The sequence below is a fragment of the Nicotiana tabacum genome, chromosome 11 (assembly GCF_000715075.1).
Source record: "Nicotiana tabacum cultivar K326 chromosome 11, ASM71507v2, whole genome shotgun sequence".
Taxonomy (NCBI): Eukaryota; Viridiplantae; Streptophyta; class Magnoliopsida; order Solanales; family Solanaceae; genus Nicotiana; species Nicotiana tabacum.
Genome location: NC_134090.1, coordinates 140,764,637 through 140,780,634, shown reverse-complemented (window position 1 = coordinate 140,780,634; position 15,998 = coordinate 140,764,637). Strand labels below are relative to the sequence as shown.

Below are 15,998 nucleotides of genomic sequence, written 5' to 3'. Positions count from 1 at the left end.
TCGTCGGGCCGCCCCTGTATACCAGCCAAATATGCAATTATTCCACGGTCAAAAACAGTTAGCAGGAGGGGCATATTTGAGACGAATGGGACTTTTATGGATCGGTAAATAGATGACAAATGTAAGATGAACAGCAAATCTTGGGGTATATTTGCTCCTTTTTATTAGATTCAACAAAATCTTTTAATTTTTATTTTCTTAATTTATATGGCATAATTTAATTAGTTAGTTACATTTTTGTCACTAATGTGTGATTAATCGAACGGTAGTTCACAATGTATCATTTGCCAAAACAAAGGGAGAACTAAAATAACATTTCCCTTCTCCCACTAATAAATAGCGTGTGGACCAAAAGTAACAATTCAATCTCAATGAGCTATGAAAACGTTAAATAACATAAAGCTCTTTTGATAGGGAATGTTAAGGGAAGGGAGATGGTTGTAATTGAGATACGATTTTTGGAGATAATTATCTATTTTCTTAATCGTGAAGGGTTGGTCATTCAAAAATTCGCTGATTTCAAGAAAAGAAAGATAGTTCCAGAGGCACTTGTTTTGAAGTCCCGACTAATTCGAATTTGCGTCACGTAAGGTCCATTAAAGGGAAATGCTGCAACCAGATTTTTTTTAATTTTCTTCTTGAACTCCATAGTTCTTCCATTTTCGAATTCATTTGTTTTAGAGTTAGAGTAGTTTGAGGTAATTCTTTTTTGAGCTAAGAAAAGTAGTTCCGATCTTTGTCTAGAGGGGATAAGGAAATTCGTCTTAAGTAGATTAGATGCTCTACTTGATAGGGATCTGTGGTTAATATATGAAAATATTAGCGGTATAATTATAATGAAAATAAATAAACATTGGAACTATATCAATTTAGTAAATTGAATTTGACAAATCAGCCCTTAAATGTTTATGAGAAGAAATTGCATATGAATTAGTACTTGTTTAAAATGTAGTTATGTAGGAGTCAATAACATTGATGCCAAGTCAATTGCAAGTCTACAAATGTGACTTGCACAACCAAGTCCATAGGTTTGAGATTGAGATCTACCACTTAAGCCGACCGGAAAAAACTTACCTATACTCATTATTCACACTCAACCAATAAACTTTAAGACATTCTAAGAACTCGTTTGGTACAAGGGATAAGGAATAATTAATCCCAAGATTAAATTTAAGATAAGTTTATATTATGTTTGGTTGGGATAAAATCGCGGTATAACTAATTTCGGGATTAGTTATCGTGGGATCGTAATATTTTTTTATCCCTGTGAAAGGGTGGAATAACTAATCCCGAAATAATTAACTCTGGGATAACTCGTTTCCAACCAAAGGACCCCTAAGCATTTTGGCTCCCACTTTAAAAAAAACAAAAATTGTGCTTAGAACAATGAGCACTTCACCACCAAATTGCTTAAAGGTCTTTAGAACCTTCAACAACATTAAATTCCACAAAAAGTGGTCAATTCATTCCCATGAAAGAATAGAGTTTTTGACTTTAGAAAGGCTTTTGAAGTAACAAGTAGAAGCAGCAACAACAACAACAATCCAGTATAATTTCATTTAGTGGGGTCTAGGGAGGGTAGTGTGTACACAGACCTTACCCCTACCCTGGGGTAGAGAGACTGTTTCCAAATAAACCCTCGGCATCCTTCCCTCCAAGAACTTCTCACCTTGCTCTTGGGGAGACTCGAACTCACGACCTCTTTCTAAAATAACAAGTAGAAAAATTTGGAAAATGAGACACTTTTTTCTTGTCCTCCCCTTTAAGACGGCAATGACTAAAGATTTGTGGAAAATGACATTGACCAAGTCTTTTGTGACCCTATAAAACAGCCATTAACATTAGCCTGTTTCTTGAACTCCAACACAAATTAGAGGCTATTAGCAAATCTTATTCCAATTATAAACCATACTTCAATTTAAGGAAGGAGCCATGCAAAAAAATCATCTTCATACTTTAGACCCTTTTCTTGAATCAAAAAATGCATACAATGAGGACAGCAAATTATCAAAACTTCAACCATGGAATGAACAAAGACAAGAAGAGAGTGATGATATCGAGTTTCAAGCTTGTGAACATATCACAAGTGGCTATACTCCTTGTTCTCCACCTTTATGGACTCAAAGGGCAATAGGAGATTATACCAAAAATCAAGCTTCTACTTTGTTGCCATGCTATGACTATTTTGGTCAACCTTTCCCAGGATCAAGATTACAGGTGATTAGAAGCGGATTCGGTATTTAAATTTGATATACTCAACCTTAGGTACATTTTTGAAATTATAAGCTCAAAATTTTAATAATTTTCACACACACACAAAAAAAGGCAGCCCGATCCCGCTATGCGCGGGGTCCGAAGAAGGACCGAACCACAAAGTCTATTGTATGCAGCCTTACTCTGCATTTTTGTAAGAGCATGTTTTCCCGGCTCGAACCTGTGGCCTCCTAGTCACATGACAGCAATTCTAGGAAAACACACACACACATATATATATATATATATCAATGCACGCGTCATTAATATTGGTTCGGTTGAACTCATTGATTATATGCTCATTCGCATTTTCAGGCGATAAGGGATGGTAGGAAGCACCTCATGAGGATGATTCAGGACTTGCCTGAGTCATCTTTTGAACTGTCATTGAAAGATATTGTTGACAATCAACAAAGCACAGAAGAAGGCCAACATGCTGAAACATTAAAAGGGAGAAATCCAAAAGTTAGAATGCCACAACAGAGCAAAACTTTGAAGAGAAGTCAAATATCAAGAAGTGAAAGCATGGATAGTGGGGTTTTCTTATTAAAAATGTTCCTCCCTTCTTCTATAGGTAGCAAGAAGAAATTAAAGCCAAAGAACTGCTCAAAAATTTCTCCAAAAACACCTGTCGACGAATCGGAGAAATCCATGAATAAGGACTGGTGGAGGATTATATATGTTGTTATAAAAGAGAATAAGTATAGCAGAAGCATCAAGAAAAGTATGAGTTACAATAGCAGCAGCAAAAGCAGGTAAAACTTCTAACTTTTCTCCCAAAAAAAATATCATATATCCTAGAGCATACTAAGTCAGTCACACAAAAGAAAACATTTAAATTCTTTTTGTAAATTTTCAAGGTATTATAATGCATGAAGTCCGGGAATTTCACTAGGGATGTTCAAGATTTAATATATGTGTAGAAATTAATATTTGACCTATATATACAGTATCATTTTATCCGGTTAAAGTTCCACGTGGAATGAAAACATAACTCATCCTATGAGCAAAGAATAGCCAGTATGAAACTATGATGAATCCAGCCGACTTCAACTAGTTTGGGATTGTACATAGTGGTGCATTCTTTTTGTTATTGGAATCAATTTCTGGTTATTTAACTTCTGGTACGTGATATTTGTAGGTTGGTTGAAAGCAACTGCACACAGAGGAAACAGAGGGGGTGTTTCTTTTTAGTTTAGTAGTAGAAAAGAATAAATAGAAGAATAGAGCAAATAGCAAACAGGATTTGGAAAAATAAAGGTGCAAATAAGTGAGGTTTCTGCATGTAATACTCGAGCACAAGTTTTATTTTTGTTACAGTTGTCTTGTAAATTATTTGCAGCCATAGTTATTTTGGAGATAGAAGTGCAGCAATCGGATTTCACAAGCTCAACTAAATTTGAAAGCTTTGTACAAGTTGAATTACCTACAACAATTAATCTATTCTAATGAATCATCGACTTTATATGTTATATTTCTTATTGATTGTTTGGTATGTTGTATTAATCTTGGGATAGTCAATTTTACTGTTTTATACTGGGATAACTTATCTTGGGATTACTATGCCACCCTTTAGCAGGTATAAGTTATATCGCTAATATTTTTAATCCTGAGATAAATAAACAAGGGAAAATAACCAAATAAGGGATAAGGCAGTACCAAATTTTTATCCCATAATAATTTTTGCTTATCTATCATATCCAAACGAACCTTTATGTGGGCAAATTGACCATTATAGAGGGATGAGCTGCTTGCTTTTCTGCAAGTTGGTTTTAGTCAAGGAACTAAAACTAAGATATGATAATGCAATGATGCCTACCAGTACAGGAAAAAAGTTAACAGCACTGGCAATAATCTTACATACTTTTTTATATTATGTTTAACCATAGGTAATTAGAACCTATAGCCAAAATGCTACACCCACCTTTGTCGGGTAAGTCTACTAAGGGGTAAGCGCTCCCTACCCAAAGAGTCTTCCTTCCAAGAGCTCGAACTTGAGACATTTGAGGATGGAGGACTCCAAGCCATTCACCAGTCCCTCTCGGTGGCAATCTGTCAAATCAATCAATTATGCCTCAAACTAGTTGAGATCAGTACATAAATCATGTGTATCATCAATAATATGATTATTTTTACACTGACAATCAAACTACCGCAACTCTCCTTCATTATTCGGATTTAGAACCAGCTCTGTGTTGCAATACGCGGAGTCCAATATTAATTTTTCATAAAGACAAAATCAGAATGTAGTGGTGGAAAAATGAGTGAACATGCAACAACCAGCAGTTAATAGGAGAAATTCAAAAATAGCTAGATTTACGCGTGGTCATTCAAAAATAGTCATAGTTTCAAAGTAATTGAAAATTAGCCACTATAAATTTGAACGAAAATACTGTTCAAAATCTGGAAAATACTCCAGCATAATATGATGGAGTTCCAGCATATTATAATGGAGTTCCAACATAAGTATACTAGAACTCCAGCATAATATACCGGTCCAGTATAATATGCTGGAAGTTCATACACAGGTGCACCGATCTCCAGTATATTATGCTAGACCGGTACCTGTTGCGGCAAAATAGTGGCTATTTTTTAATGATTTTCCAAACGCTGGCTATTTTTGAATGACCATTCCGAAAACTGGCTAGCCCGTGCTATTTTAACGCAATTAATTTGAATGAAGTCAGAAACTTGCACTGAGAAATGACTAGACTTATTTTGAGTCAAAACCTGGAAGCTTGACTTGGAAGTCAATTGATTTGAGTAGACTCAGAAGCCATGGATGAATTTTTATTGTGCTTGATGATTGACACTTCATTAATGCTCTATGCTATTATTGAGGATAATAGTCTATTAGTCACTTGACCTGATTTTAAATTTTGCTGTCAAACTATATAACCAAGCATGACCAGAGGGAAGAAATATCATAAAAATATTTCAGTAGATAATTCATGTTAGATAACTGCTATGTTGGGCTCAATTAGCCCAAATATATTCTTAATTGATATGATATTATCCGTTTTGGGCCAAACCTGTACGATTTTCCCCAAAAGGCTTCACACCATTAAGAGATCCATATACTTTGTATGTAGGCTCCAAATCTTTTCAGCTAACAATGTGGAATTTTGTTTGCACACCCAACAATCTCTCCCTCGAATTAAGTTCCACGTGACTCACTCTCCCCCTCGAATTAAGTTCCACGTGGCTCACACCACGATTCACGGGTCTCTCCCTCGAACTAAGTTGCATGTGGCCCATTGCCACGATTCACGAGTCATTTCTGAGATTCACTGTGTGTCACCCATATTGTTAGAATATTTATGGCAACCGAAGCCCGCAACTAGCTTCTTTTTGTGGGGGCGTCTCTAAACCGCGTCTCACACCATCACTCTGTCATTGCCATACTCGTCCCATTGAACTTAAGCTCTGCTACCAGTTGTTATACTAAATGACACAAAGATACTCTTAACGTAGTATGATATTAATAGCATTGGGCCAAACCCACATGATTTTTTCCAAAAGCCTCACACCATTAAGAGTATCCAATTTCTTATAATAGATCATTTTTCTTCTTTGAAAAATAACACTGTATAGTTGATGTAAAAAATAATATCCGCACTTCATGTATAGATATAGATGTTTCCATCAATGAGCAATGCAGAGAGACAACCTATGTTGCTTTGTTGAGGTCAAACTCTCCTCAATTTGACCAATTTCTTTACTTCATTTCATATATTTTCTATTTTTCCTCTTCGTTAATTTCGATCTATAGCAATCAATGTTTGTTGATCATAACATTTAATAAGTTTATTCCCACGATATTCAAACCAATAAGACAACTCTGTTACAGACAAAAAATAACAATGAGTTTTAAAGAAGGTTCCAACTTCCAAAGAACAACAGTAATAACTAGATAAGGACTGTAAATAATGGTGAACTTCTATTGATGAGTAATGAATCGTAATTCTGTTACAACACCGAATCTATCAAGACTAAATCTCTAAAGAACATCTGTTGATGAGTATAGGCAATTGGTATAAATCCCAGAATTTAGGGACATGCTTGCAAAGCTTCAAACTAAGAATCCCTAATATTCTGATGAATGTGAGCCTACATAGAAGAAACTTTTCGTGGAAAAATCGTGATGTCGTTCAAGTACTGCAGCAGCTTCAGTATCCTTTGCAGATGAAGCATTTTATCCCATATCATGCATTGCATTTTGCACTTTGTTCTGTGTCTGATTTGGCTTGGGAATAGCTGCTTCTTTTCCCTCCTAAATGAATAACTCTACTTACAAAAAGAATACAATAGAATACATGAGTGAGCAAGCTGAGTTGGACCGAACACGACTGACAGGTCATCACATTGGTCATTGGATGAGCTTCATGCTTTCTCAGCAAATGCTATGGACACTAAAGTTGTGCATACAGGAGTTCGTTCCACGTGTCAGGTATGCCGGGTAGGCACCAATGCAAGCAGTCGTTTATTCCTTCTGATGATTTTAAACTGTAATGAGATATATGACCCTCGTCCCTTATTTCAGAAATAGCTGTTATGTCCAATAACTTAACCTTTGTGCCCTTCACAGCACTACCAATAACTGGATCACTTGATTCCTCCTGCTGGACTTCATTTCCTTTAGTGAGTGGAACAGTATTATCACAGCGACCTCCAGTGTTCCAGTCCCCATTCAAGAAATGTCTGGGTGATATGGTCCGGAAGAAAGCCTTAAGCTGTGGACGTGAAGCGATTTGAGAATCAAGCCATCTGGCAATACTATAAACTGTGAAGTTTTTAGCATTTCCTATTTCTGCGAGCTTCCTGTCTACAACAGGCTTTCCATTTACATGCATCACCCATCGGTTTGCGTTAACCTTCCCTCTGTTCCAGTGATGACCTGTATTCAGCACCACAACATCAAATTGATCAAGATATTTCCTCAAAAAGGCAGGAGGTTGATCCAAGTTCATGGCGGACTCTGTGGCGGGATCCGTGATCATTAAGGGCTCTATACCGCAAAGACTTGCTGACCAGTAATACAAAATTGTGGTGTTTGTGTTTGGAAACCTATAAGCCCATCCATCGGGACGTACAGCTCCACGTGGTTTGACCAAGCCATACTTCCATCCTACATTTTCAACTTCAAGTTTCTCCTCACCACCAGTGACCATACACATGAGAGACTGGAATTGCTGTCTTCCAAGTGAATCTCCAATAAAAGCAATAGTTTTGTCCTGCATTCTGAAATAAAGTTACATTAAGGGGTGAGGCTGAAATCTGCTCAAAACAATTGGATCAGATTCGCCTTTTAATATCTCATCTCTTAGTACCACCTTTTACAATGTTTATTTATATCAAATCTCATAACACATGGGTGACTACAGTTGCAGAACTGCATCTTCTTGAATATTTATGTGTGGTGATATGCAAACTTAGTACCCAATTCAAACTTCAGATTGCCACCGGCATAATGTGTAACTCATATACTTACCCCCCCCCCCCCTACTGCACCTTAAACAAAGATGACAATCATTGAAAAAGAAAAAGAAAAAAGATGTATACCTTCTCAAGAATTCTGAACCACTAAAATCTGGCATCTCACAATTTTCTGGTTGCCAACGATATCCCTCGTAGGAAAAGTCAGTGCGTTGGGTCAATCTACATGCCCACATTTCTGATAACCATTGCTTACATTTAAACCCAGAGTATAATGGTCGTCTACTGTCTGCAATCCACCTGCCTTTAGCAAAATTGCAAGCTGCAACAAAAGAACAGGAACATGAGGAATCATTCTTTAGTCTTTCAGATGAAACGTCAAAGGTAACCACTAGATTAGCAAACTTAAATGTACAACAGCTAAAGATTTTGCTAGTATTTTCCCCTTACACATAAATATATTCAAGCCAATATCAGAAAAACCTGAAAACTTTGTAAATTATAGAAGACGGAAGATACATTGGTCAAAACCAAACTCAAAAGACATTAGAGATTCAAAGGCCAGAATCAGCAGTTTCTCCAAACTGGAACAATATGTTTTTAATGCAATGGATCTCATTCACAGTCTCTCACCTTTTTCTTTGATAGGAAGTCATAGAGAGGATTATTTACTTTGACTGAAACACGAACTGGACTTATGGTACAAGTGATCCATTTTCAGTTTTTTTGTGTGGTTTTGGTAGCACTTAAAAGCAAAAAGTCTTTTGGCAGTAGCCCCCAGGGCTTAGTTCAAGCGACAAAGGTTGAGAGACTTCCGACTTAGGTCACAGTTCGAGCCCTACGCCATGCGAATTAAGCTTGGAAGTTAAGTGGAGAAGGATGGAGACTGATCCCATTACCCACGAGTTACAAGGCTGCACGGTTCTAAGGGTCGGCCCCAGACGAATTTTCGGTCACAAAAAAGAAGTCTTTTGGCAGTATGCAATCATTGGTATAATTTGTTAAAATAGAATTAATGTGTCTCAAATTATAACTAATTTTGTTTAGAACACCTCTGCGCTTCTTATGTCAAAAGAGAACTTGTAGCTCTTTCTCTCAACCTAATACATGTCTTATCTCCCCTTTCTCTTTCCTAAATTTTTTTTCCTTGTAATTGATCCCTCAATGATCTCATAATATGGTGTAAATATTAATCCACCAAAAAAAGGATTCCCAATTCTGGCAAAACATTTAACCAGATTAGTTCAAAAGCAATCGGCTCTTTTAAACTAGCAATGTGCTTTATAACAATCTAGCAAGGCAAAGAAATAGGACAGAAGTCTACATATCAAATTTTTGAATATAATGAACAAAAATAACATAGGCCTTACCTTTTCCCTCTAATTGGGAAGTCATAATCTTTTTATCATCTCTCCTTTTAGTGGAAGGTGTGACTGTAACATTCTTAACAGTACTATCAGATACTGCCAATCTATTTTCCACTATTCTGCCTTCTGCTATTTGTGAATTTGAATGCTCGTCCATAATTTGTTCCTTTGATCTCAATGATACTGCATATTCATCCATTGAAATCTCTACAACAAGAAATACAAAACAATAAGAACGGAAATAGCAAGTACTTCGAAAATAATTCATTGAGATCACTACCTTATCGACACGAGTATAAGCTATAGACTACACCATCACATAATGGAGCTATAAACACTAGACATGAGGAAAAGAGAGACAGATGAAGTCATGAAAAAAATTTCCCACAGAACATATTCAACATTATAGCTCCAAATACAGGCAAAGGCAAGTCCAAACAGGCACACACACCTTCAGAAGTTTGAAAAGAATTGTTCCTTGGCACTGTTGTATCTGTATCCCTGGTTTTCTTTTACTTTCTTCTCCCCTATAACTAGTTACCTTTTAGGCAGTTATTCAGTCAGCACCAACTATAGGGCACTTGATTATTTTGGATGAAGGACATCCAAATTGGGGTTAAGGGGAAAATCAATTTGATTTTGGCAAGTATGTCATCCCAGAGGAATAGGCAAATATGCCAATCAAAAAAATTTATCAATATTATCAGATAGGCACATAGATGAAGTTAATCTAACTTCATAGAAAAAGTTCAGCAAAAGATTGTACAGTACTTATCTGGGGAAATGGGGAGGCTAAGAACCATAACTAATTATGGCACTAAGCCCAACCGCCCACTGGTCCCTCATAATACATTAATAACATTATATCAATGGCATTCATGCAGGAATGTTCGGGCATGTTAAGAGGAAAAACATAGAAGCCCCGGTCAGGAGGTGTGAAAGGTTAACCTTGGTGGGTATGACAGAGGGGTAGAGGTAGGCCAAAGAAGTCTTGGGGAAGGTTGATTATGCGGGAATCGGGATATGGCGCAGCTGGAGTTTACTGAGGACACGACTCTTGATAGGAGGGTGTGGAGGCCGAGGATTAGGGTAGAAGGTTAGTGGGTAGTCGAGTGTTTCCCTTTGTCTTCTTCAGTTCGACAACATTAGTGTTAGTTTGTTATCCCTTTATTCTTATATTGCTATTACCACCATTTAATGGCTACCTTGGCTTCAACCCTCTTTTTATCTTGTTGTTTATACTTGTTGTCGTTACTTATTTTTATCTTTTCTTTAGCCGAGGGTCTTCCGGAAACAACCTCTCTGCCCTCCAGGGTAGGGGTAAGGCTGCGTACATCTCACCCTCCCCAGACCCCACCTGTGGGAATTCACTGGGTTTGTTGTTGTTGTTATTGCATTCATGCAGGAATGAAGCTTCAACGGAGTGTTCCGTCTAATCACCGCTCTCTCCTATCATGGCAGCTTAATTAAGGAAAATAAATAAATTTAAATTGGAGGGGAATGAGGGATTATCAGGAAACAGAACTGAATGATCAAGGTTGCAGTGGATCATTAGTGGTCAACTAGAACAAGCACGATTATCTTCTAATTATTTTTTTGATTATGCATAAAGGGCGAGGAAAAGGGCACTTAATAATCTAATTATAACTAGACGACTGCTAAATATCCTCCTATCAAAGCGTGCCATTCAAGTAAGACATAAATATGGAGTGTGGATAAATGCTTGATTTTTTTAATAAAAAACTAAAAGTGCAAGACAAGATAAAAGTTCACCAGCAAATAATAGAAGAGATCTTGACTGTTAAGTCCATACTATCTTCTTTGTCTCTGGTGTAATATCTTTTGCGGAAAATTCAACTTTGACAGGTTATTAATGCTTGCAAGTTTTCAATCGAGTGCAAACCTGAGGACTGCATTATGAACTGATCTTGAGCTGACAATAAGCTAGTAAGAAGTGGATTCTTCTCCCAGCACCAAAGAAATATGGTTGTAAATAAGATAGCAGCCAGGAAAAAGGAGAACTGTCCTCCCCAAAATCTACCAACATTTCCGCCTTTCATCTCTCAATGCACACTCCAAGCAGAGATATACTTGTGAGTCACTGCTGTTCTTCCGCTACAACACAAATGAGCTTTTGTACATGTGTGAAGTGAAGAACATCTGGGACATTCGGACAACAACCATCACGATTTTAGCTACAACTTTCACAGGCCTGGGCTCTTGAAACTATATGATAGAAGCTAAAGCAAAGAACCACGTCAAAATAACTACTCAAGCACTCAAATCCAAATGTACTTTATTACCCGAAGAAAGTTACCATGATAGATAAAAATCATATCGAAGTTTAAAATTTGAATAGTTTAAGAGATTTCAATTCATGAAAGCTATGGAAGTTGTACAGAGATCCAACTTCAAACATATTGGAGTTTTTTTTTTCAAAACAGAAAGAACATTATATAAATCAAGAGCATATTAAATCATAACAGAAAAGAACAAAAAGAAAAAGTTAAGGAAAACGCAATTGACATATTCCCATCCTAAAGCTAACTTTTCAAAAGCAAGTCTCAAATGACTCTTGGTCTCCTTATATGGTCTTGGGCAATCCTCATCTCACAAGCTAGCTTTTGGGGTTGAGTTAGACCTAAGGTCCATTCTTATCATGGTATCAGAGCCAGGCTCATCCCAATTTATTGTTACCGATGTTGGGCCCCCATTTATATTGTCCATGCTCCAGTTGCAGGCCTGGGTGTGAGGGGGTGTGGAGTTGTGTCCCACATCAGTGGTTATGGGTATTGTTGGTCTCCTTATTTGGTCTTGGGTAATCCTCCCCTCACAAGCTAGCTTTTGGGTTGAGTTAGGCCCAAGATCCATTCATATCAATGACAGCATTACAACGATAAGAAAACGCCAATTCCATAAATTAACACAAGCAAATAATACAGAAATGAAAACGCCAATTTCGAATCAAGTTTTGTCCTTGATTTCACAATTCTTTATTAAAAATATAAACTATAATCCTTTCCAATTTCTTCTATACAAAATCAATTCAAATAATTATATGAATCCAAATCACAGAAATGTAAACATTCATTCACATATATAAACGCATAAAAATAAAGTGGCACCTGTATTTTAACAATGCTGATAGATCCCCTGACGTTTCTCCGTTCTCATTGGCTGCTAATTGATAGATCGGTGTATCCGAGTTTATTAATAAAAAATGTAATGTAGATACAGTATTTGTAAATTATGGGTGTGGCGCACAGAGAAGAAGAAGCCAGGAATGGAAAGTTTACGGGTCGGGTCAGAATAATGGAGCTTTGATTTCAGGTGCCCACATTTGATAAGATAAATTTGACTTATATCTGCTGTGACAGGGACTACAGGAAAGTTTTGTGGAAACGTGATGGCCAATAGGAGAAGATATGAATAGGGGTAATTTGGTAGATTAGTTGAATGATAGGGTGACTTTCATGAGGAGGGTGTAGTCAAATATGTAGCCATGCATGGGAACGTACACGGAGTGTGCTGTCGGGCAACGAGTGCGGCGTACGCGATGATACGATTTAGTATATGAGAAAATGACTTTATTGATTGACAAATTATCACAAAATCACAAAAATATTATACTCCTCGTTTCAATTTATGTGAAATTATTTCCTTTTTACTTTGTACTAAAAAGAATGATCTTTTTCCTTATTTGGAAACAATTTATTTTTATATAATAATTTATAGCCACACAAAATATATGTACTGTTACAACCCATATCCACATGTGTTAGTTCATGCCATATATTAGTTAACATAAATCCAAGAAGGAATTATCTTTTAGATGATAAGAAGTCAATCCTATTGGTCTTAAGTGATACAAGAGTGTATAAGGGTGATTAACCAGTATTAGAAGTTAAACGAATCAAGGATGTTGTAACTCGTATTTTCAGGTAATCTAGCGGTGCTTAATACACTCAAGAGGTCATTTATTAAGGTATTTTAATCATATAATATCCGTATCATAAGTCTTGAAGTCAAACGAGTTATGAAACAAAAGTCGACAAAAGTTGTCGCAACTTAGGTTCATAATTTTACTTAAACATTGGGTCAAATATTTCTAATCTTTTCTCATAATTTACAAGGAATTACGGGGTGATCTACCAACAAAATTAAAGATCTAGGAGTCTAGTTTCCAACGCATTAAACCGTTCATCGATACGATCTCGGAGTAGAGAGATATTCGCGTTTTCGCGAGACTGCGTCAAGCACCTCTCTATGGGGCCCACTAAGTCGGTTTAAGATATTTGGACCTATATAGGATGACTCCAACCCGTTTTAAGTCATTTCTTTTCACTATTTTCAGACCTTAGAACCCTAGGAACATCCTCTCAAGGTTCTCTCAAGATTCAAGACCCAAAAAAGGGCAAACAACACAAATCAAGTGTCGGGAATTCCGTGGCGCTAGTAAGTCTCTTGTTCTTCTTGTTGTTGCTCATTTTTGTGTCATTCCAGCTCGTGTGGGAGGTTGTTTTAAAGGGTTTATGTTCTGTAAATACTCCCTAATGTTCTTAATATCAATCCTAGGTGATTTCAAGCCTTCTAAAGTGATTCTAGTGCCGAAAAACACTAATTGATCGCTAGTTTCGCTTTTTTGTTGTTGTGGCAGCATTGGAGGGATATTTCATGGAAATTTAAGGTCAAATTGGAGTTGTTATTTCTGTATAAAGGTAAGGAACCTCTTACTCTATATGTATTTAAGATTATCCAAGTTGCAGCTAAGCCATTGAAGCTAGAACTTGTGAAATATATATCGAAAGGCTTGGAAGTAATGTTATTGTTTTGTGGACTGTTTTGTGTTGTTGTTGGGCTGCATATTTTACTACTATCTTGTGGAGTTTTGGAGGAGGAAGGGTGTGGATAAACACCATATATATGTAGGGTTATGGGCTGATAGTTATTCGTAACATTTCCAGGTTGTTTGACACGACTACGGTGGTCGTCGTATGTATGGAGTGATTAGGCTGTGTGTGGACTATTTTGGGAGGCTCAATATGTTTATTATTGATGTTGTTTGGGCTGTTTGGTGATTGTTTTGAATGGTGTGAGGTCATATATATAGGGGAGGTGCTGTCCGTTTCATCGTAAAATAGGTTGTGGTCGATACATAATAGTTATGACGCTTAAATGATAACGATAGTATCGTTTCTCTTATTGTAGACTAAGGAGTTTTGACAATTGCATAGCTTGAGATTGGGGCAGTATATACAAGGTATGTGAGGCTATCCCTTTCCTTCTTTTGCACGACTCCGATTGTACATAATGTAATGAACGAGCTTCCAAGATACTCTACTCTTAGAAGCTAGCAGTACTTACATTGTTTTCCCTCTTATGGAACGATTGATGTTAATGTTACTTCTCTTATTCTTATGTTATCAATGTTGTTCGTACTTCCTAAGTCTTATAAGGTTCATAGTGAAGAGTTAGTCCTAATAACGTGTATAGAGGATACCGACCTTACGTCACTCCGAAAGGTTTAGAATGTGATTCCATGAGTCGAGCATGAATTATATATATGTATCTATTTTACTCTACCGAGCCACGCTATAGTTGGCCGGGTACGGCACCTATTGTGCAACCACTGATCAGTTGGGTTTTACCGAGCTCCACGTGGCCGGGTACGATTCTACCGAGCCTATTATGGCCGGGTACGATATGATGATGATGATGCCCACAGAGGCGAATGCTTTAAAGGTTTATGTATTTATACATATGTATCATGCATTTCATGTAAGTAGCCCTCAGAGGTACTAAGATGTTACAGGTTGTATATTCTCTATCCTTGCTTACATTGTTGATCGCATTTATGGTTCCTTGCCTTACATACTCAGTACTTTATTCGTACTGACGTCCTTTTATTTGTGGACGCTGCATGTCGTGCTGCAGGTCCTGATAGGCAGGCAGGTGCAGCTCCCCCACCACAGTAGACTGTCCAGTTCAACGGTGATTGGCGAGATCCCTTCTCCGGACTTGCCTTGGTCTTGGTATGCAATTTTTGTTATAGACATTATGGGTATGTCGGGGCCCTGTTCCGGCTATGTTGCAACACTTATGTTCTTTAGAGGCTCATAGACAGGTGTTGGCTCATGTATAGTTTGGTATGCCTTGTCGACTAGTTTTTGTTGTATAGTCTTTCATAGTAGCGTGGTAGCTCATACCTTATATGTAGTTTCTTGATTGTCTGGTCATCCCCTGCTATGTATGTTCATGCTGTCATATTTTATTGTTGGTTGTCCATGATCTAGGTCTACCATTTATATTGATCTCGTCAGCCTTAAAAGATAATAATGAAGGTTAGATGAAATGTACGTTGGTGCTCGGCAAGTGTGGTCGGGTGCTAGTCATGGCCCTTCAGTTTGGGTCGTGACAAACTTGGTATCAGAGCAAGTCTGTCCTAGGGGTTGTCTATGAGCCGTGTCTAGTAGAGTCTTGATTATGGATGTGTAGCGCACCACATTTATAATCAGGAGGCTACATGACATCTAGGGTTGTTACCTTCTTCCTGAATCTAGATCGTGCGTAGAGTTGAGTCGTAAGTGTTCGTCTCTAATATTCACCTTGTTTTTTTCTAGTGATGCCTTCGACTAGGAAGCAAACGATTAGTAGACGGCTTGATACAGCAGCGGGAGAGGGTACCAGTCAGGTGCCCCAAGTCAGAGCAGGACAAAGTGAGGCTCAAAGTGAGATGCCCTCTCATACCTCATCTACTCCATCTCCTCCAGAGGATATTAGAAGGCACCCAGCGCCTCCAGTTCCTCCGTCTAGCACTCCAGACCAGGATATGCGGAGTGCTTTGCAGTTATTGACTAGCTTGGTAGTTGCTCAGGCTCAGAGGCAGAATACAGGTGCTGCTGAGAAACCAGTTAGTACAAGAGTTCGTGATTTTATTAATTT

General features: G+C 37.5%; 2 protein-coding genes across 3 annotated transcripts; one reads left to right on the top strand and one right to left on the bottom strand.

Annotated features, from left to right (window-relative positions):
* The first annotated feature begins 1,825 nt into the window (after window positions 1-1,825).
* Window positions 1,826-3,725, top strand: LOC107760856 (uncharacterized). Its single transcript, XM_016578964.2, has 3 exons — window positions 1,826-2,217; window positions 2,569-3,008; window positions 3,395-3,725. The coding sequence occupies exons 1-3, from the start codon at window positions 1,933-1,935 to the stop codon at window positions 3,450-3,452; spliced, it is 783 nt and encodes a 260-aa protein (XP_016434450.1). The 5' UTR covers window positions 1,826-1,932; the 3' UTR covers window positions 3,453-3,725.
* Window positions 3,726-6,176: 2,451 nt separating this feature from the next.
* Window positions 6,177-12,396, bottom strand: LOC107760855 (protein trichome birefringence-like 14). Of its 2 annotated transcripts, none has more exons than XM_016578963.2 (5): window positions 12,182-12,396; window positions 10,960-11,296; window positions 9,060-9,263; window positions 7,816-8,011; window positions 6,177-7,494 (listed from the first exon to the last, which is right to left on the bottom strand). In XM_016578963.2, exons 2-5 carry the CDS (start codon window positions 11,114-11,116, stop codon window positions 6,666-6,668), a joined length of 1,386 nt encoding a protein of 461 aa, XP_016434449.1. In that variant the 5' UTR covers window positions 11,117-11,296; window positions 12,182-12,396; the 3' UTR covers window positions 6,177-6,665. The 2 variants fall into 2 exon arrangements, with proteins under 2 accessions (XP_016434449.1, XP_016434448.1); XM_016578962.2 differs by having other exon boundaries at window positions 10,960-11,216; window positions 12,182-12,395.
* Window positions 12,397-15,998: the final 3,602 nt, after the last annotated feature.

Excerpts from the sequence above, each read along its gene's own strand:
- LOC107760855 (XM_016578963.2), bottom strand. The coding sequence starts at position 11,116 with ATGAAAGGCGGAAATGTTGGTAGATTTTGGGGAGGACAGTTCTCCTTT. Across the intron at positions 9,264-10,959 it reads GTTCATAATGCAGTCCTCAG|AGATTTCAATGGATGAATAT; the intron begins GTTTGCACTCGA and ends TTCTTGTTGTAG. Across the intron at positions 8,012-9,059 it reads TTCCCAATTAGAGGGAAAAG|CTTGCAATTTTGCTAAAGGC; the intron begins GTAAGGCCTATG and ends CTTTTGTTGCAG.
- LOC107760856 (XM_016578964.2), top strand. The coding sequence starts at position 1,933 with ATGCAAAAAAATCATCTTCATACTTTAGACCCTTTTCTTGAATCAAAA. Across the intron at positions 2,218-2,568 it reads TCCCAGGATCAAGATTACAG|GCGATAAGGGATGGTAGGAA; the intron begins GTGATTAGAAGC and ends TCGCATTTTCAG. Across the intron at positions 3,009-3,394 it reads AATAGCAGCAGCAAAAGCAG|GTTGGTTGAAAGCAACTGCA; the intron begins GTAAAACTTCTA and ends TGATATTTGTAG.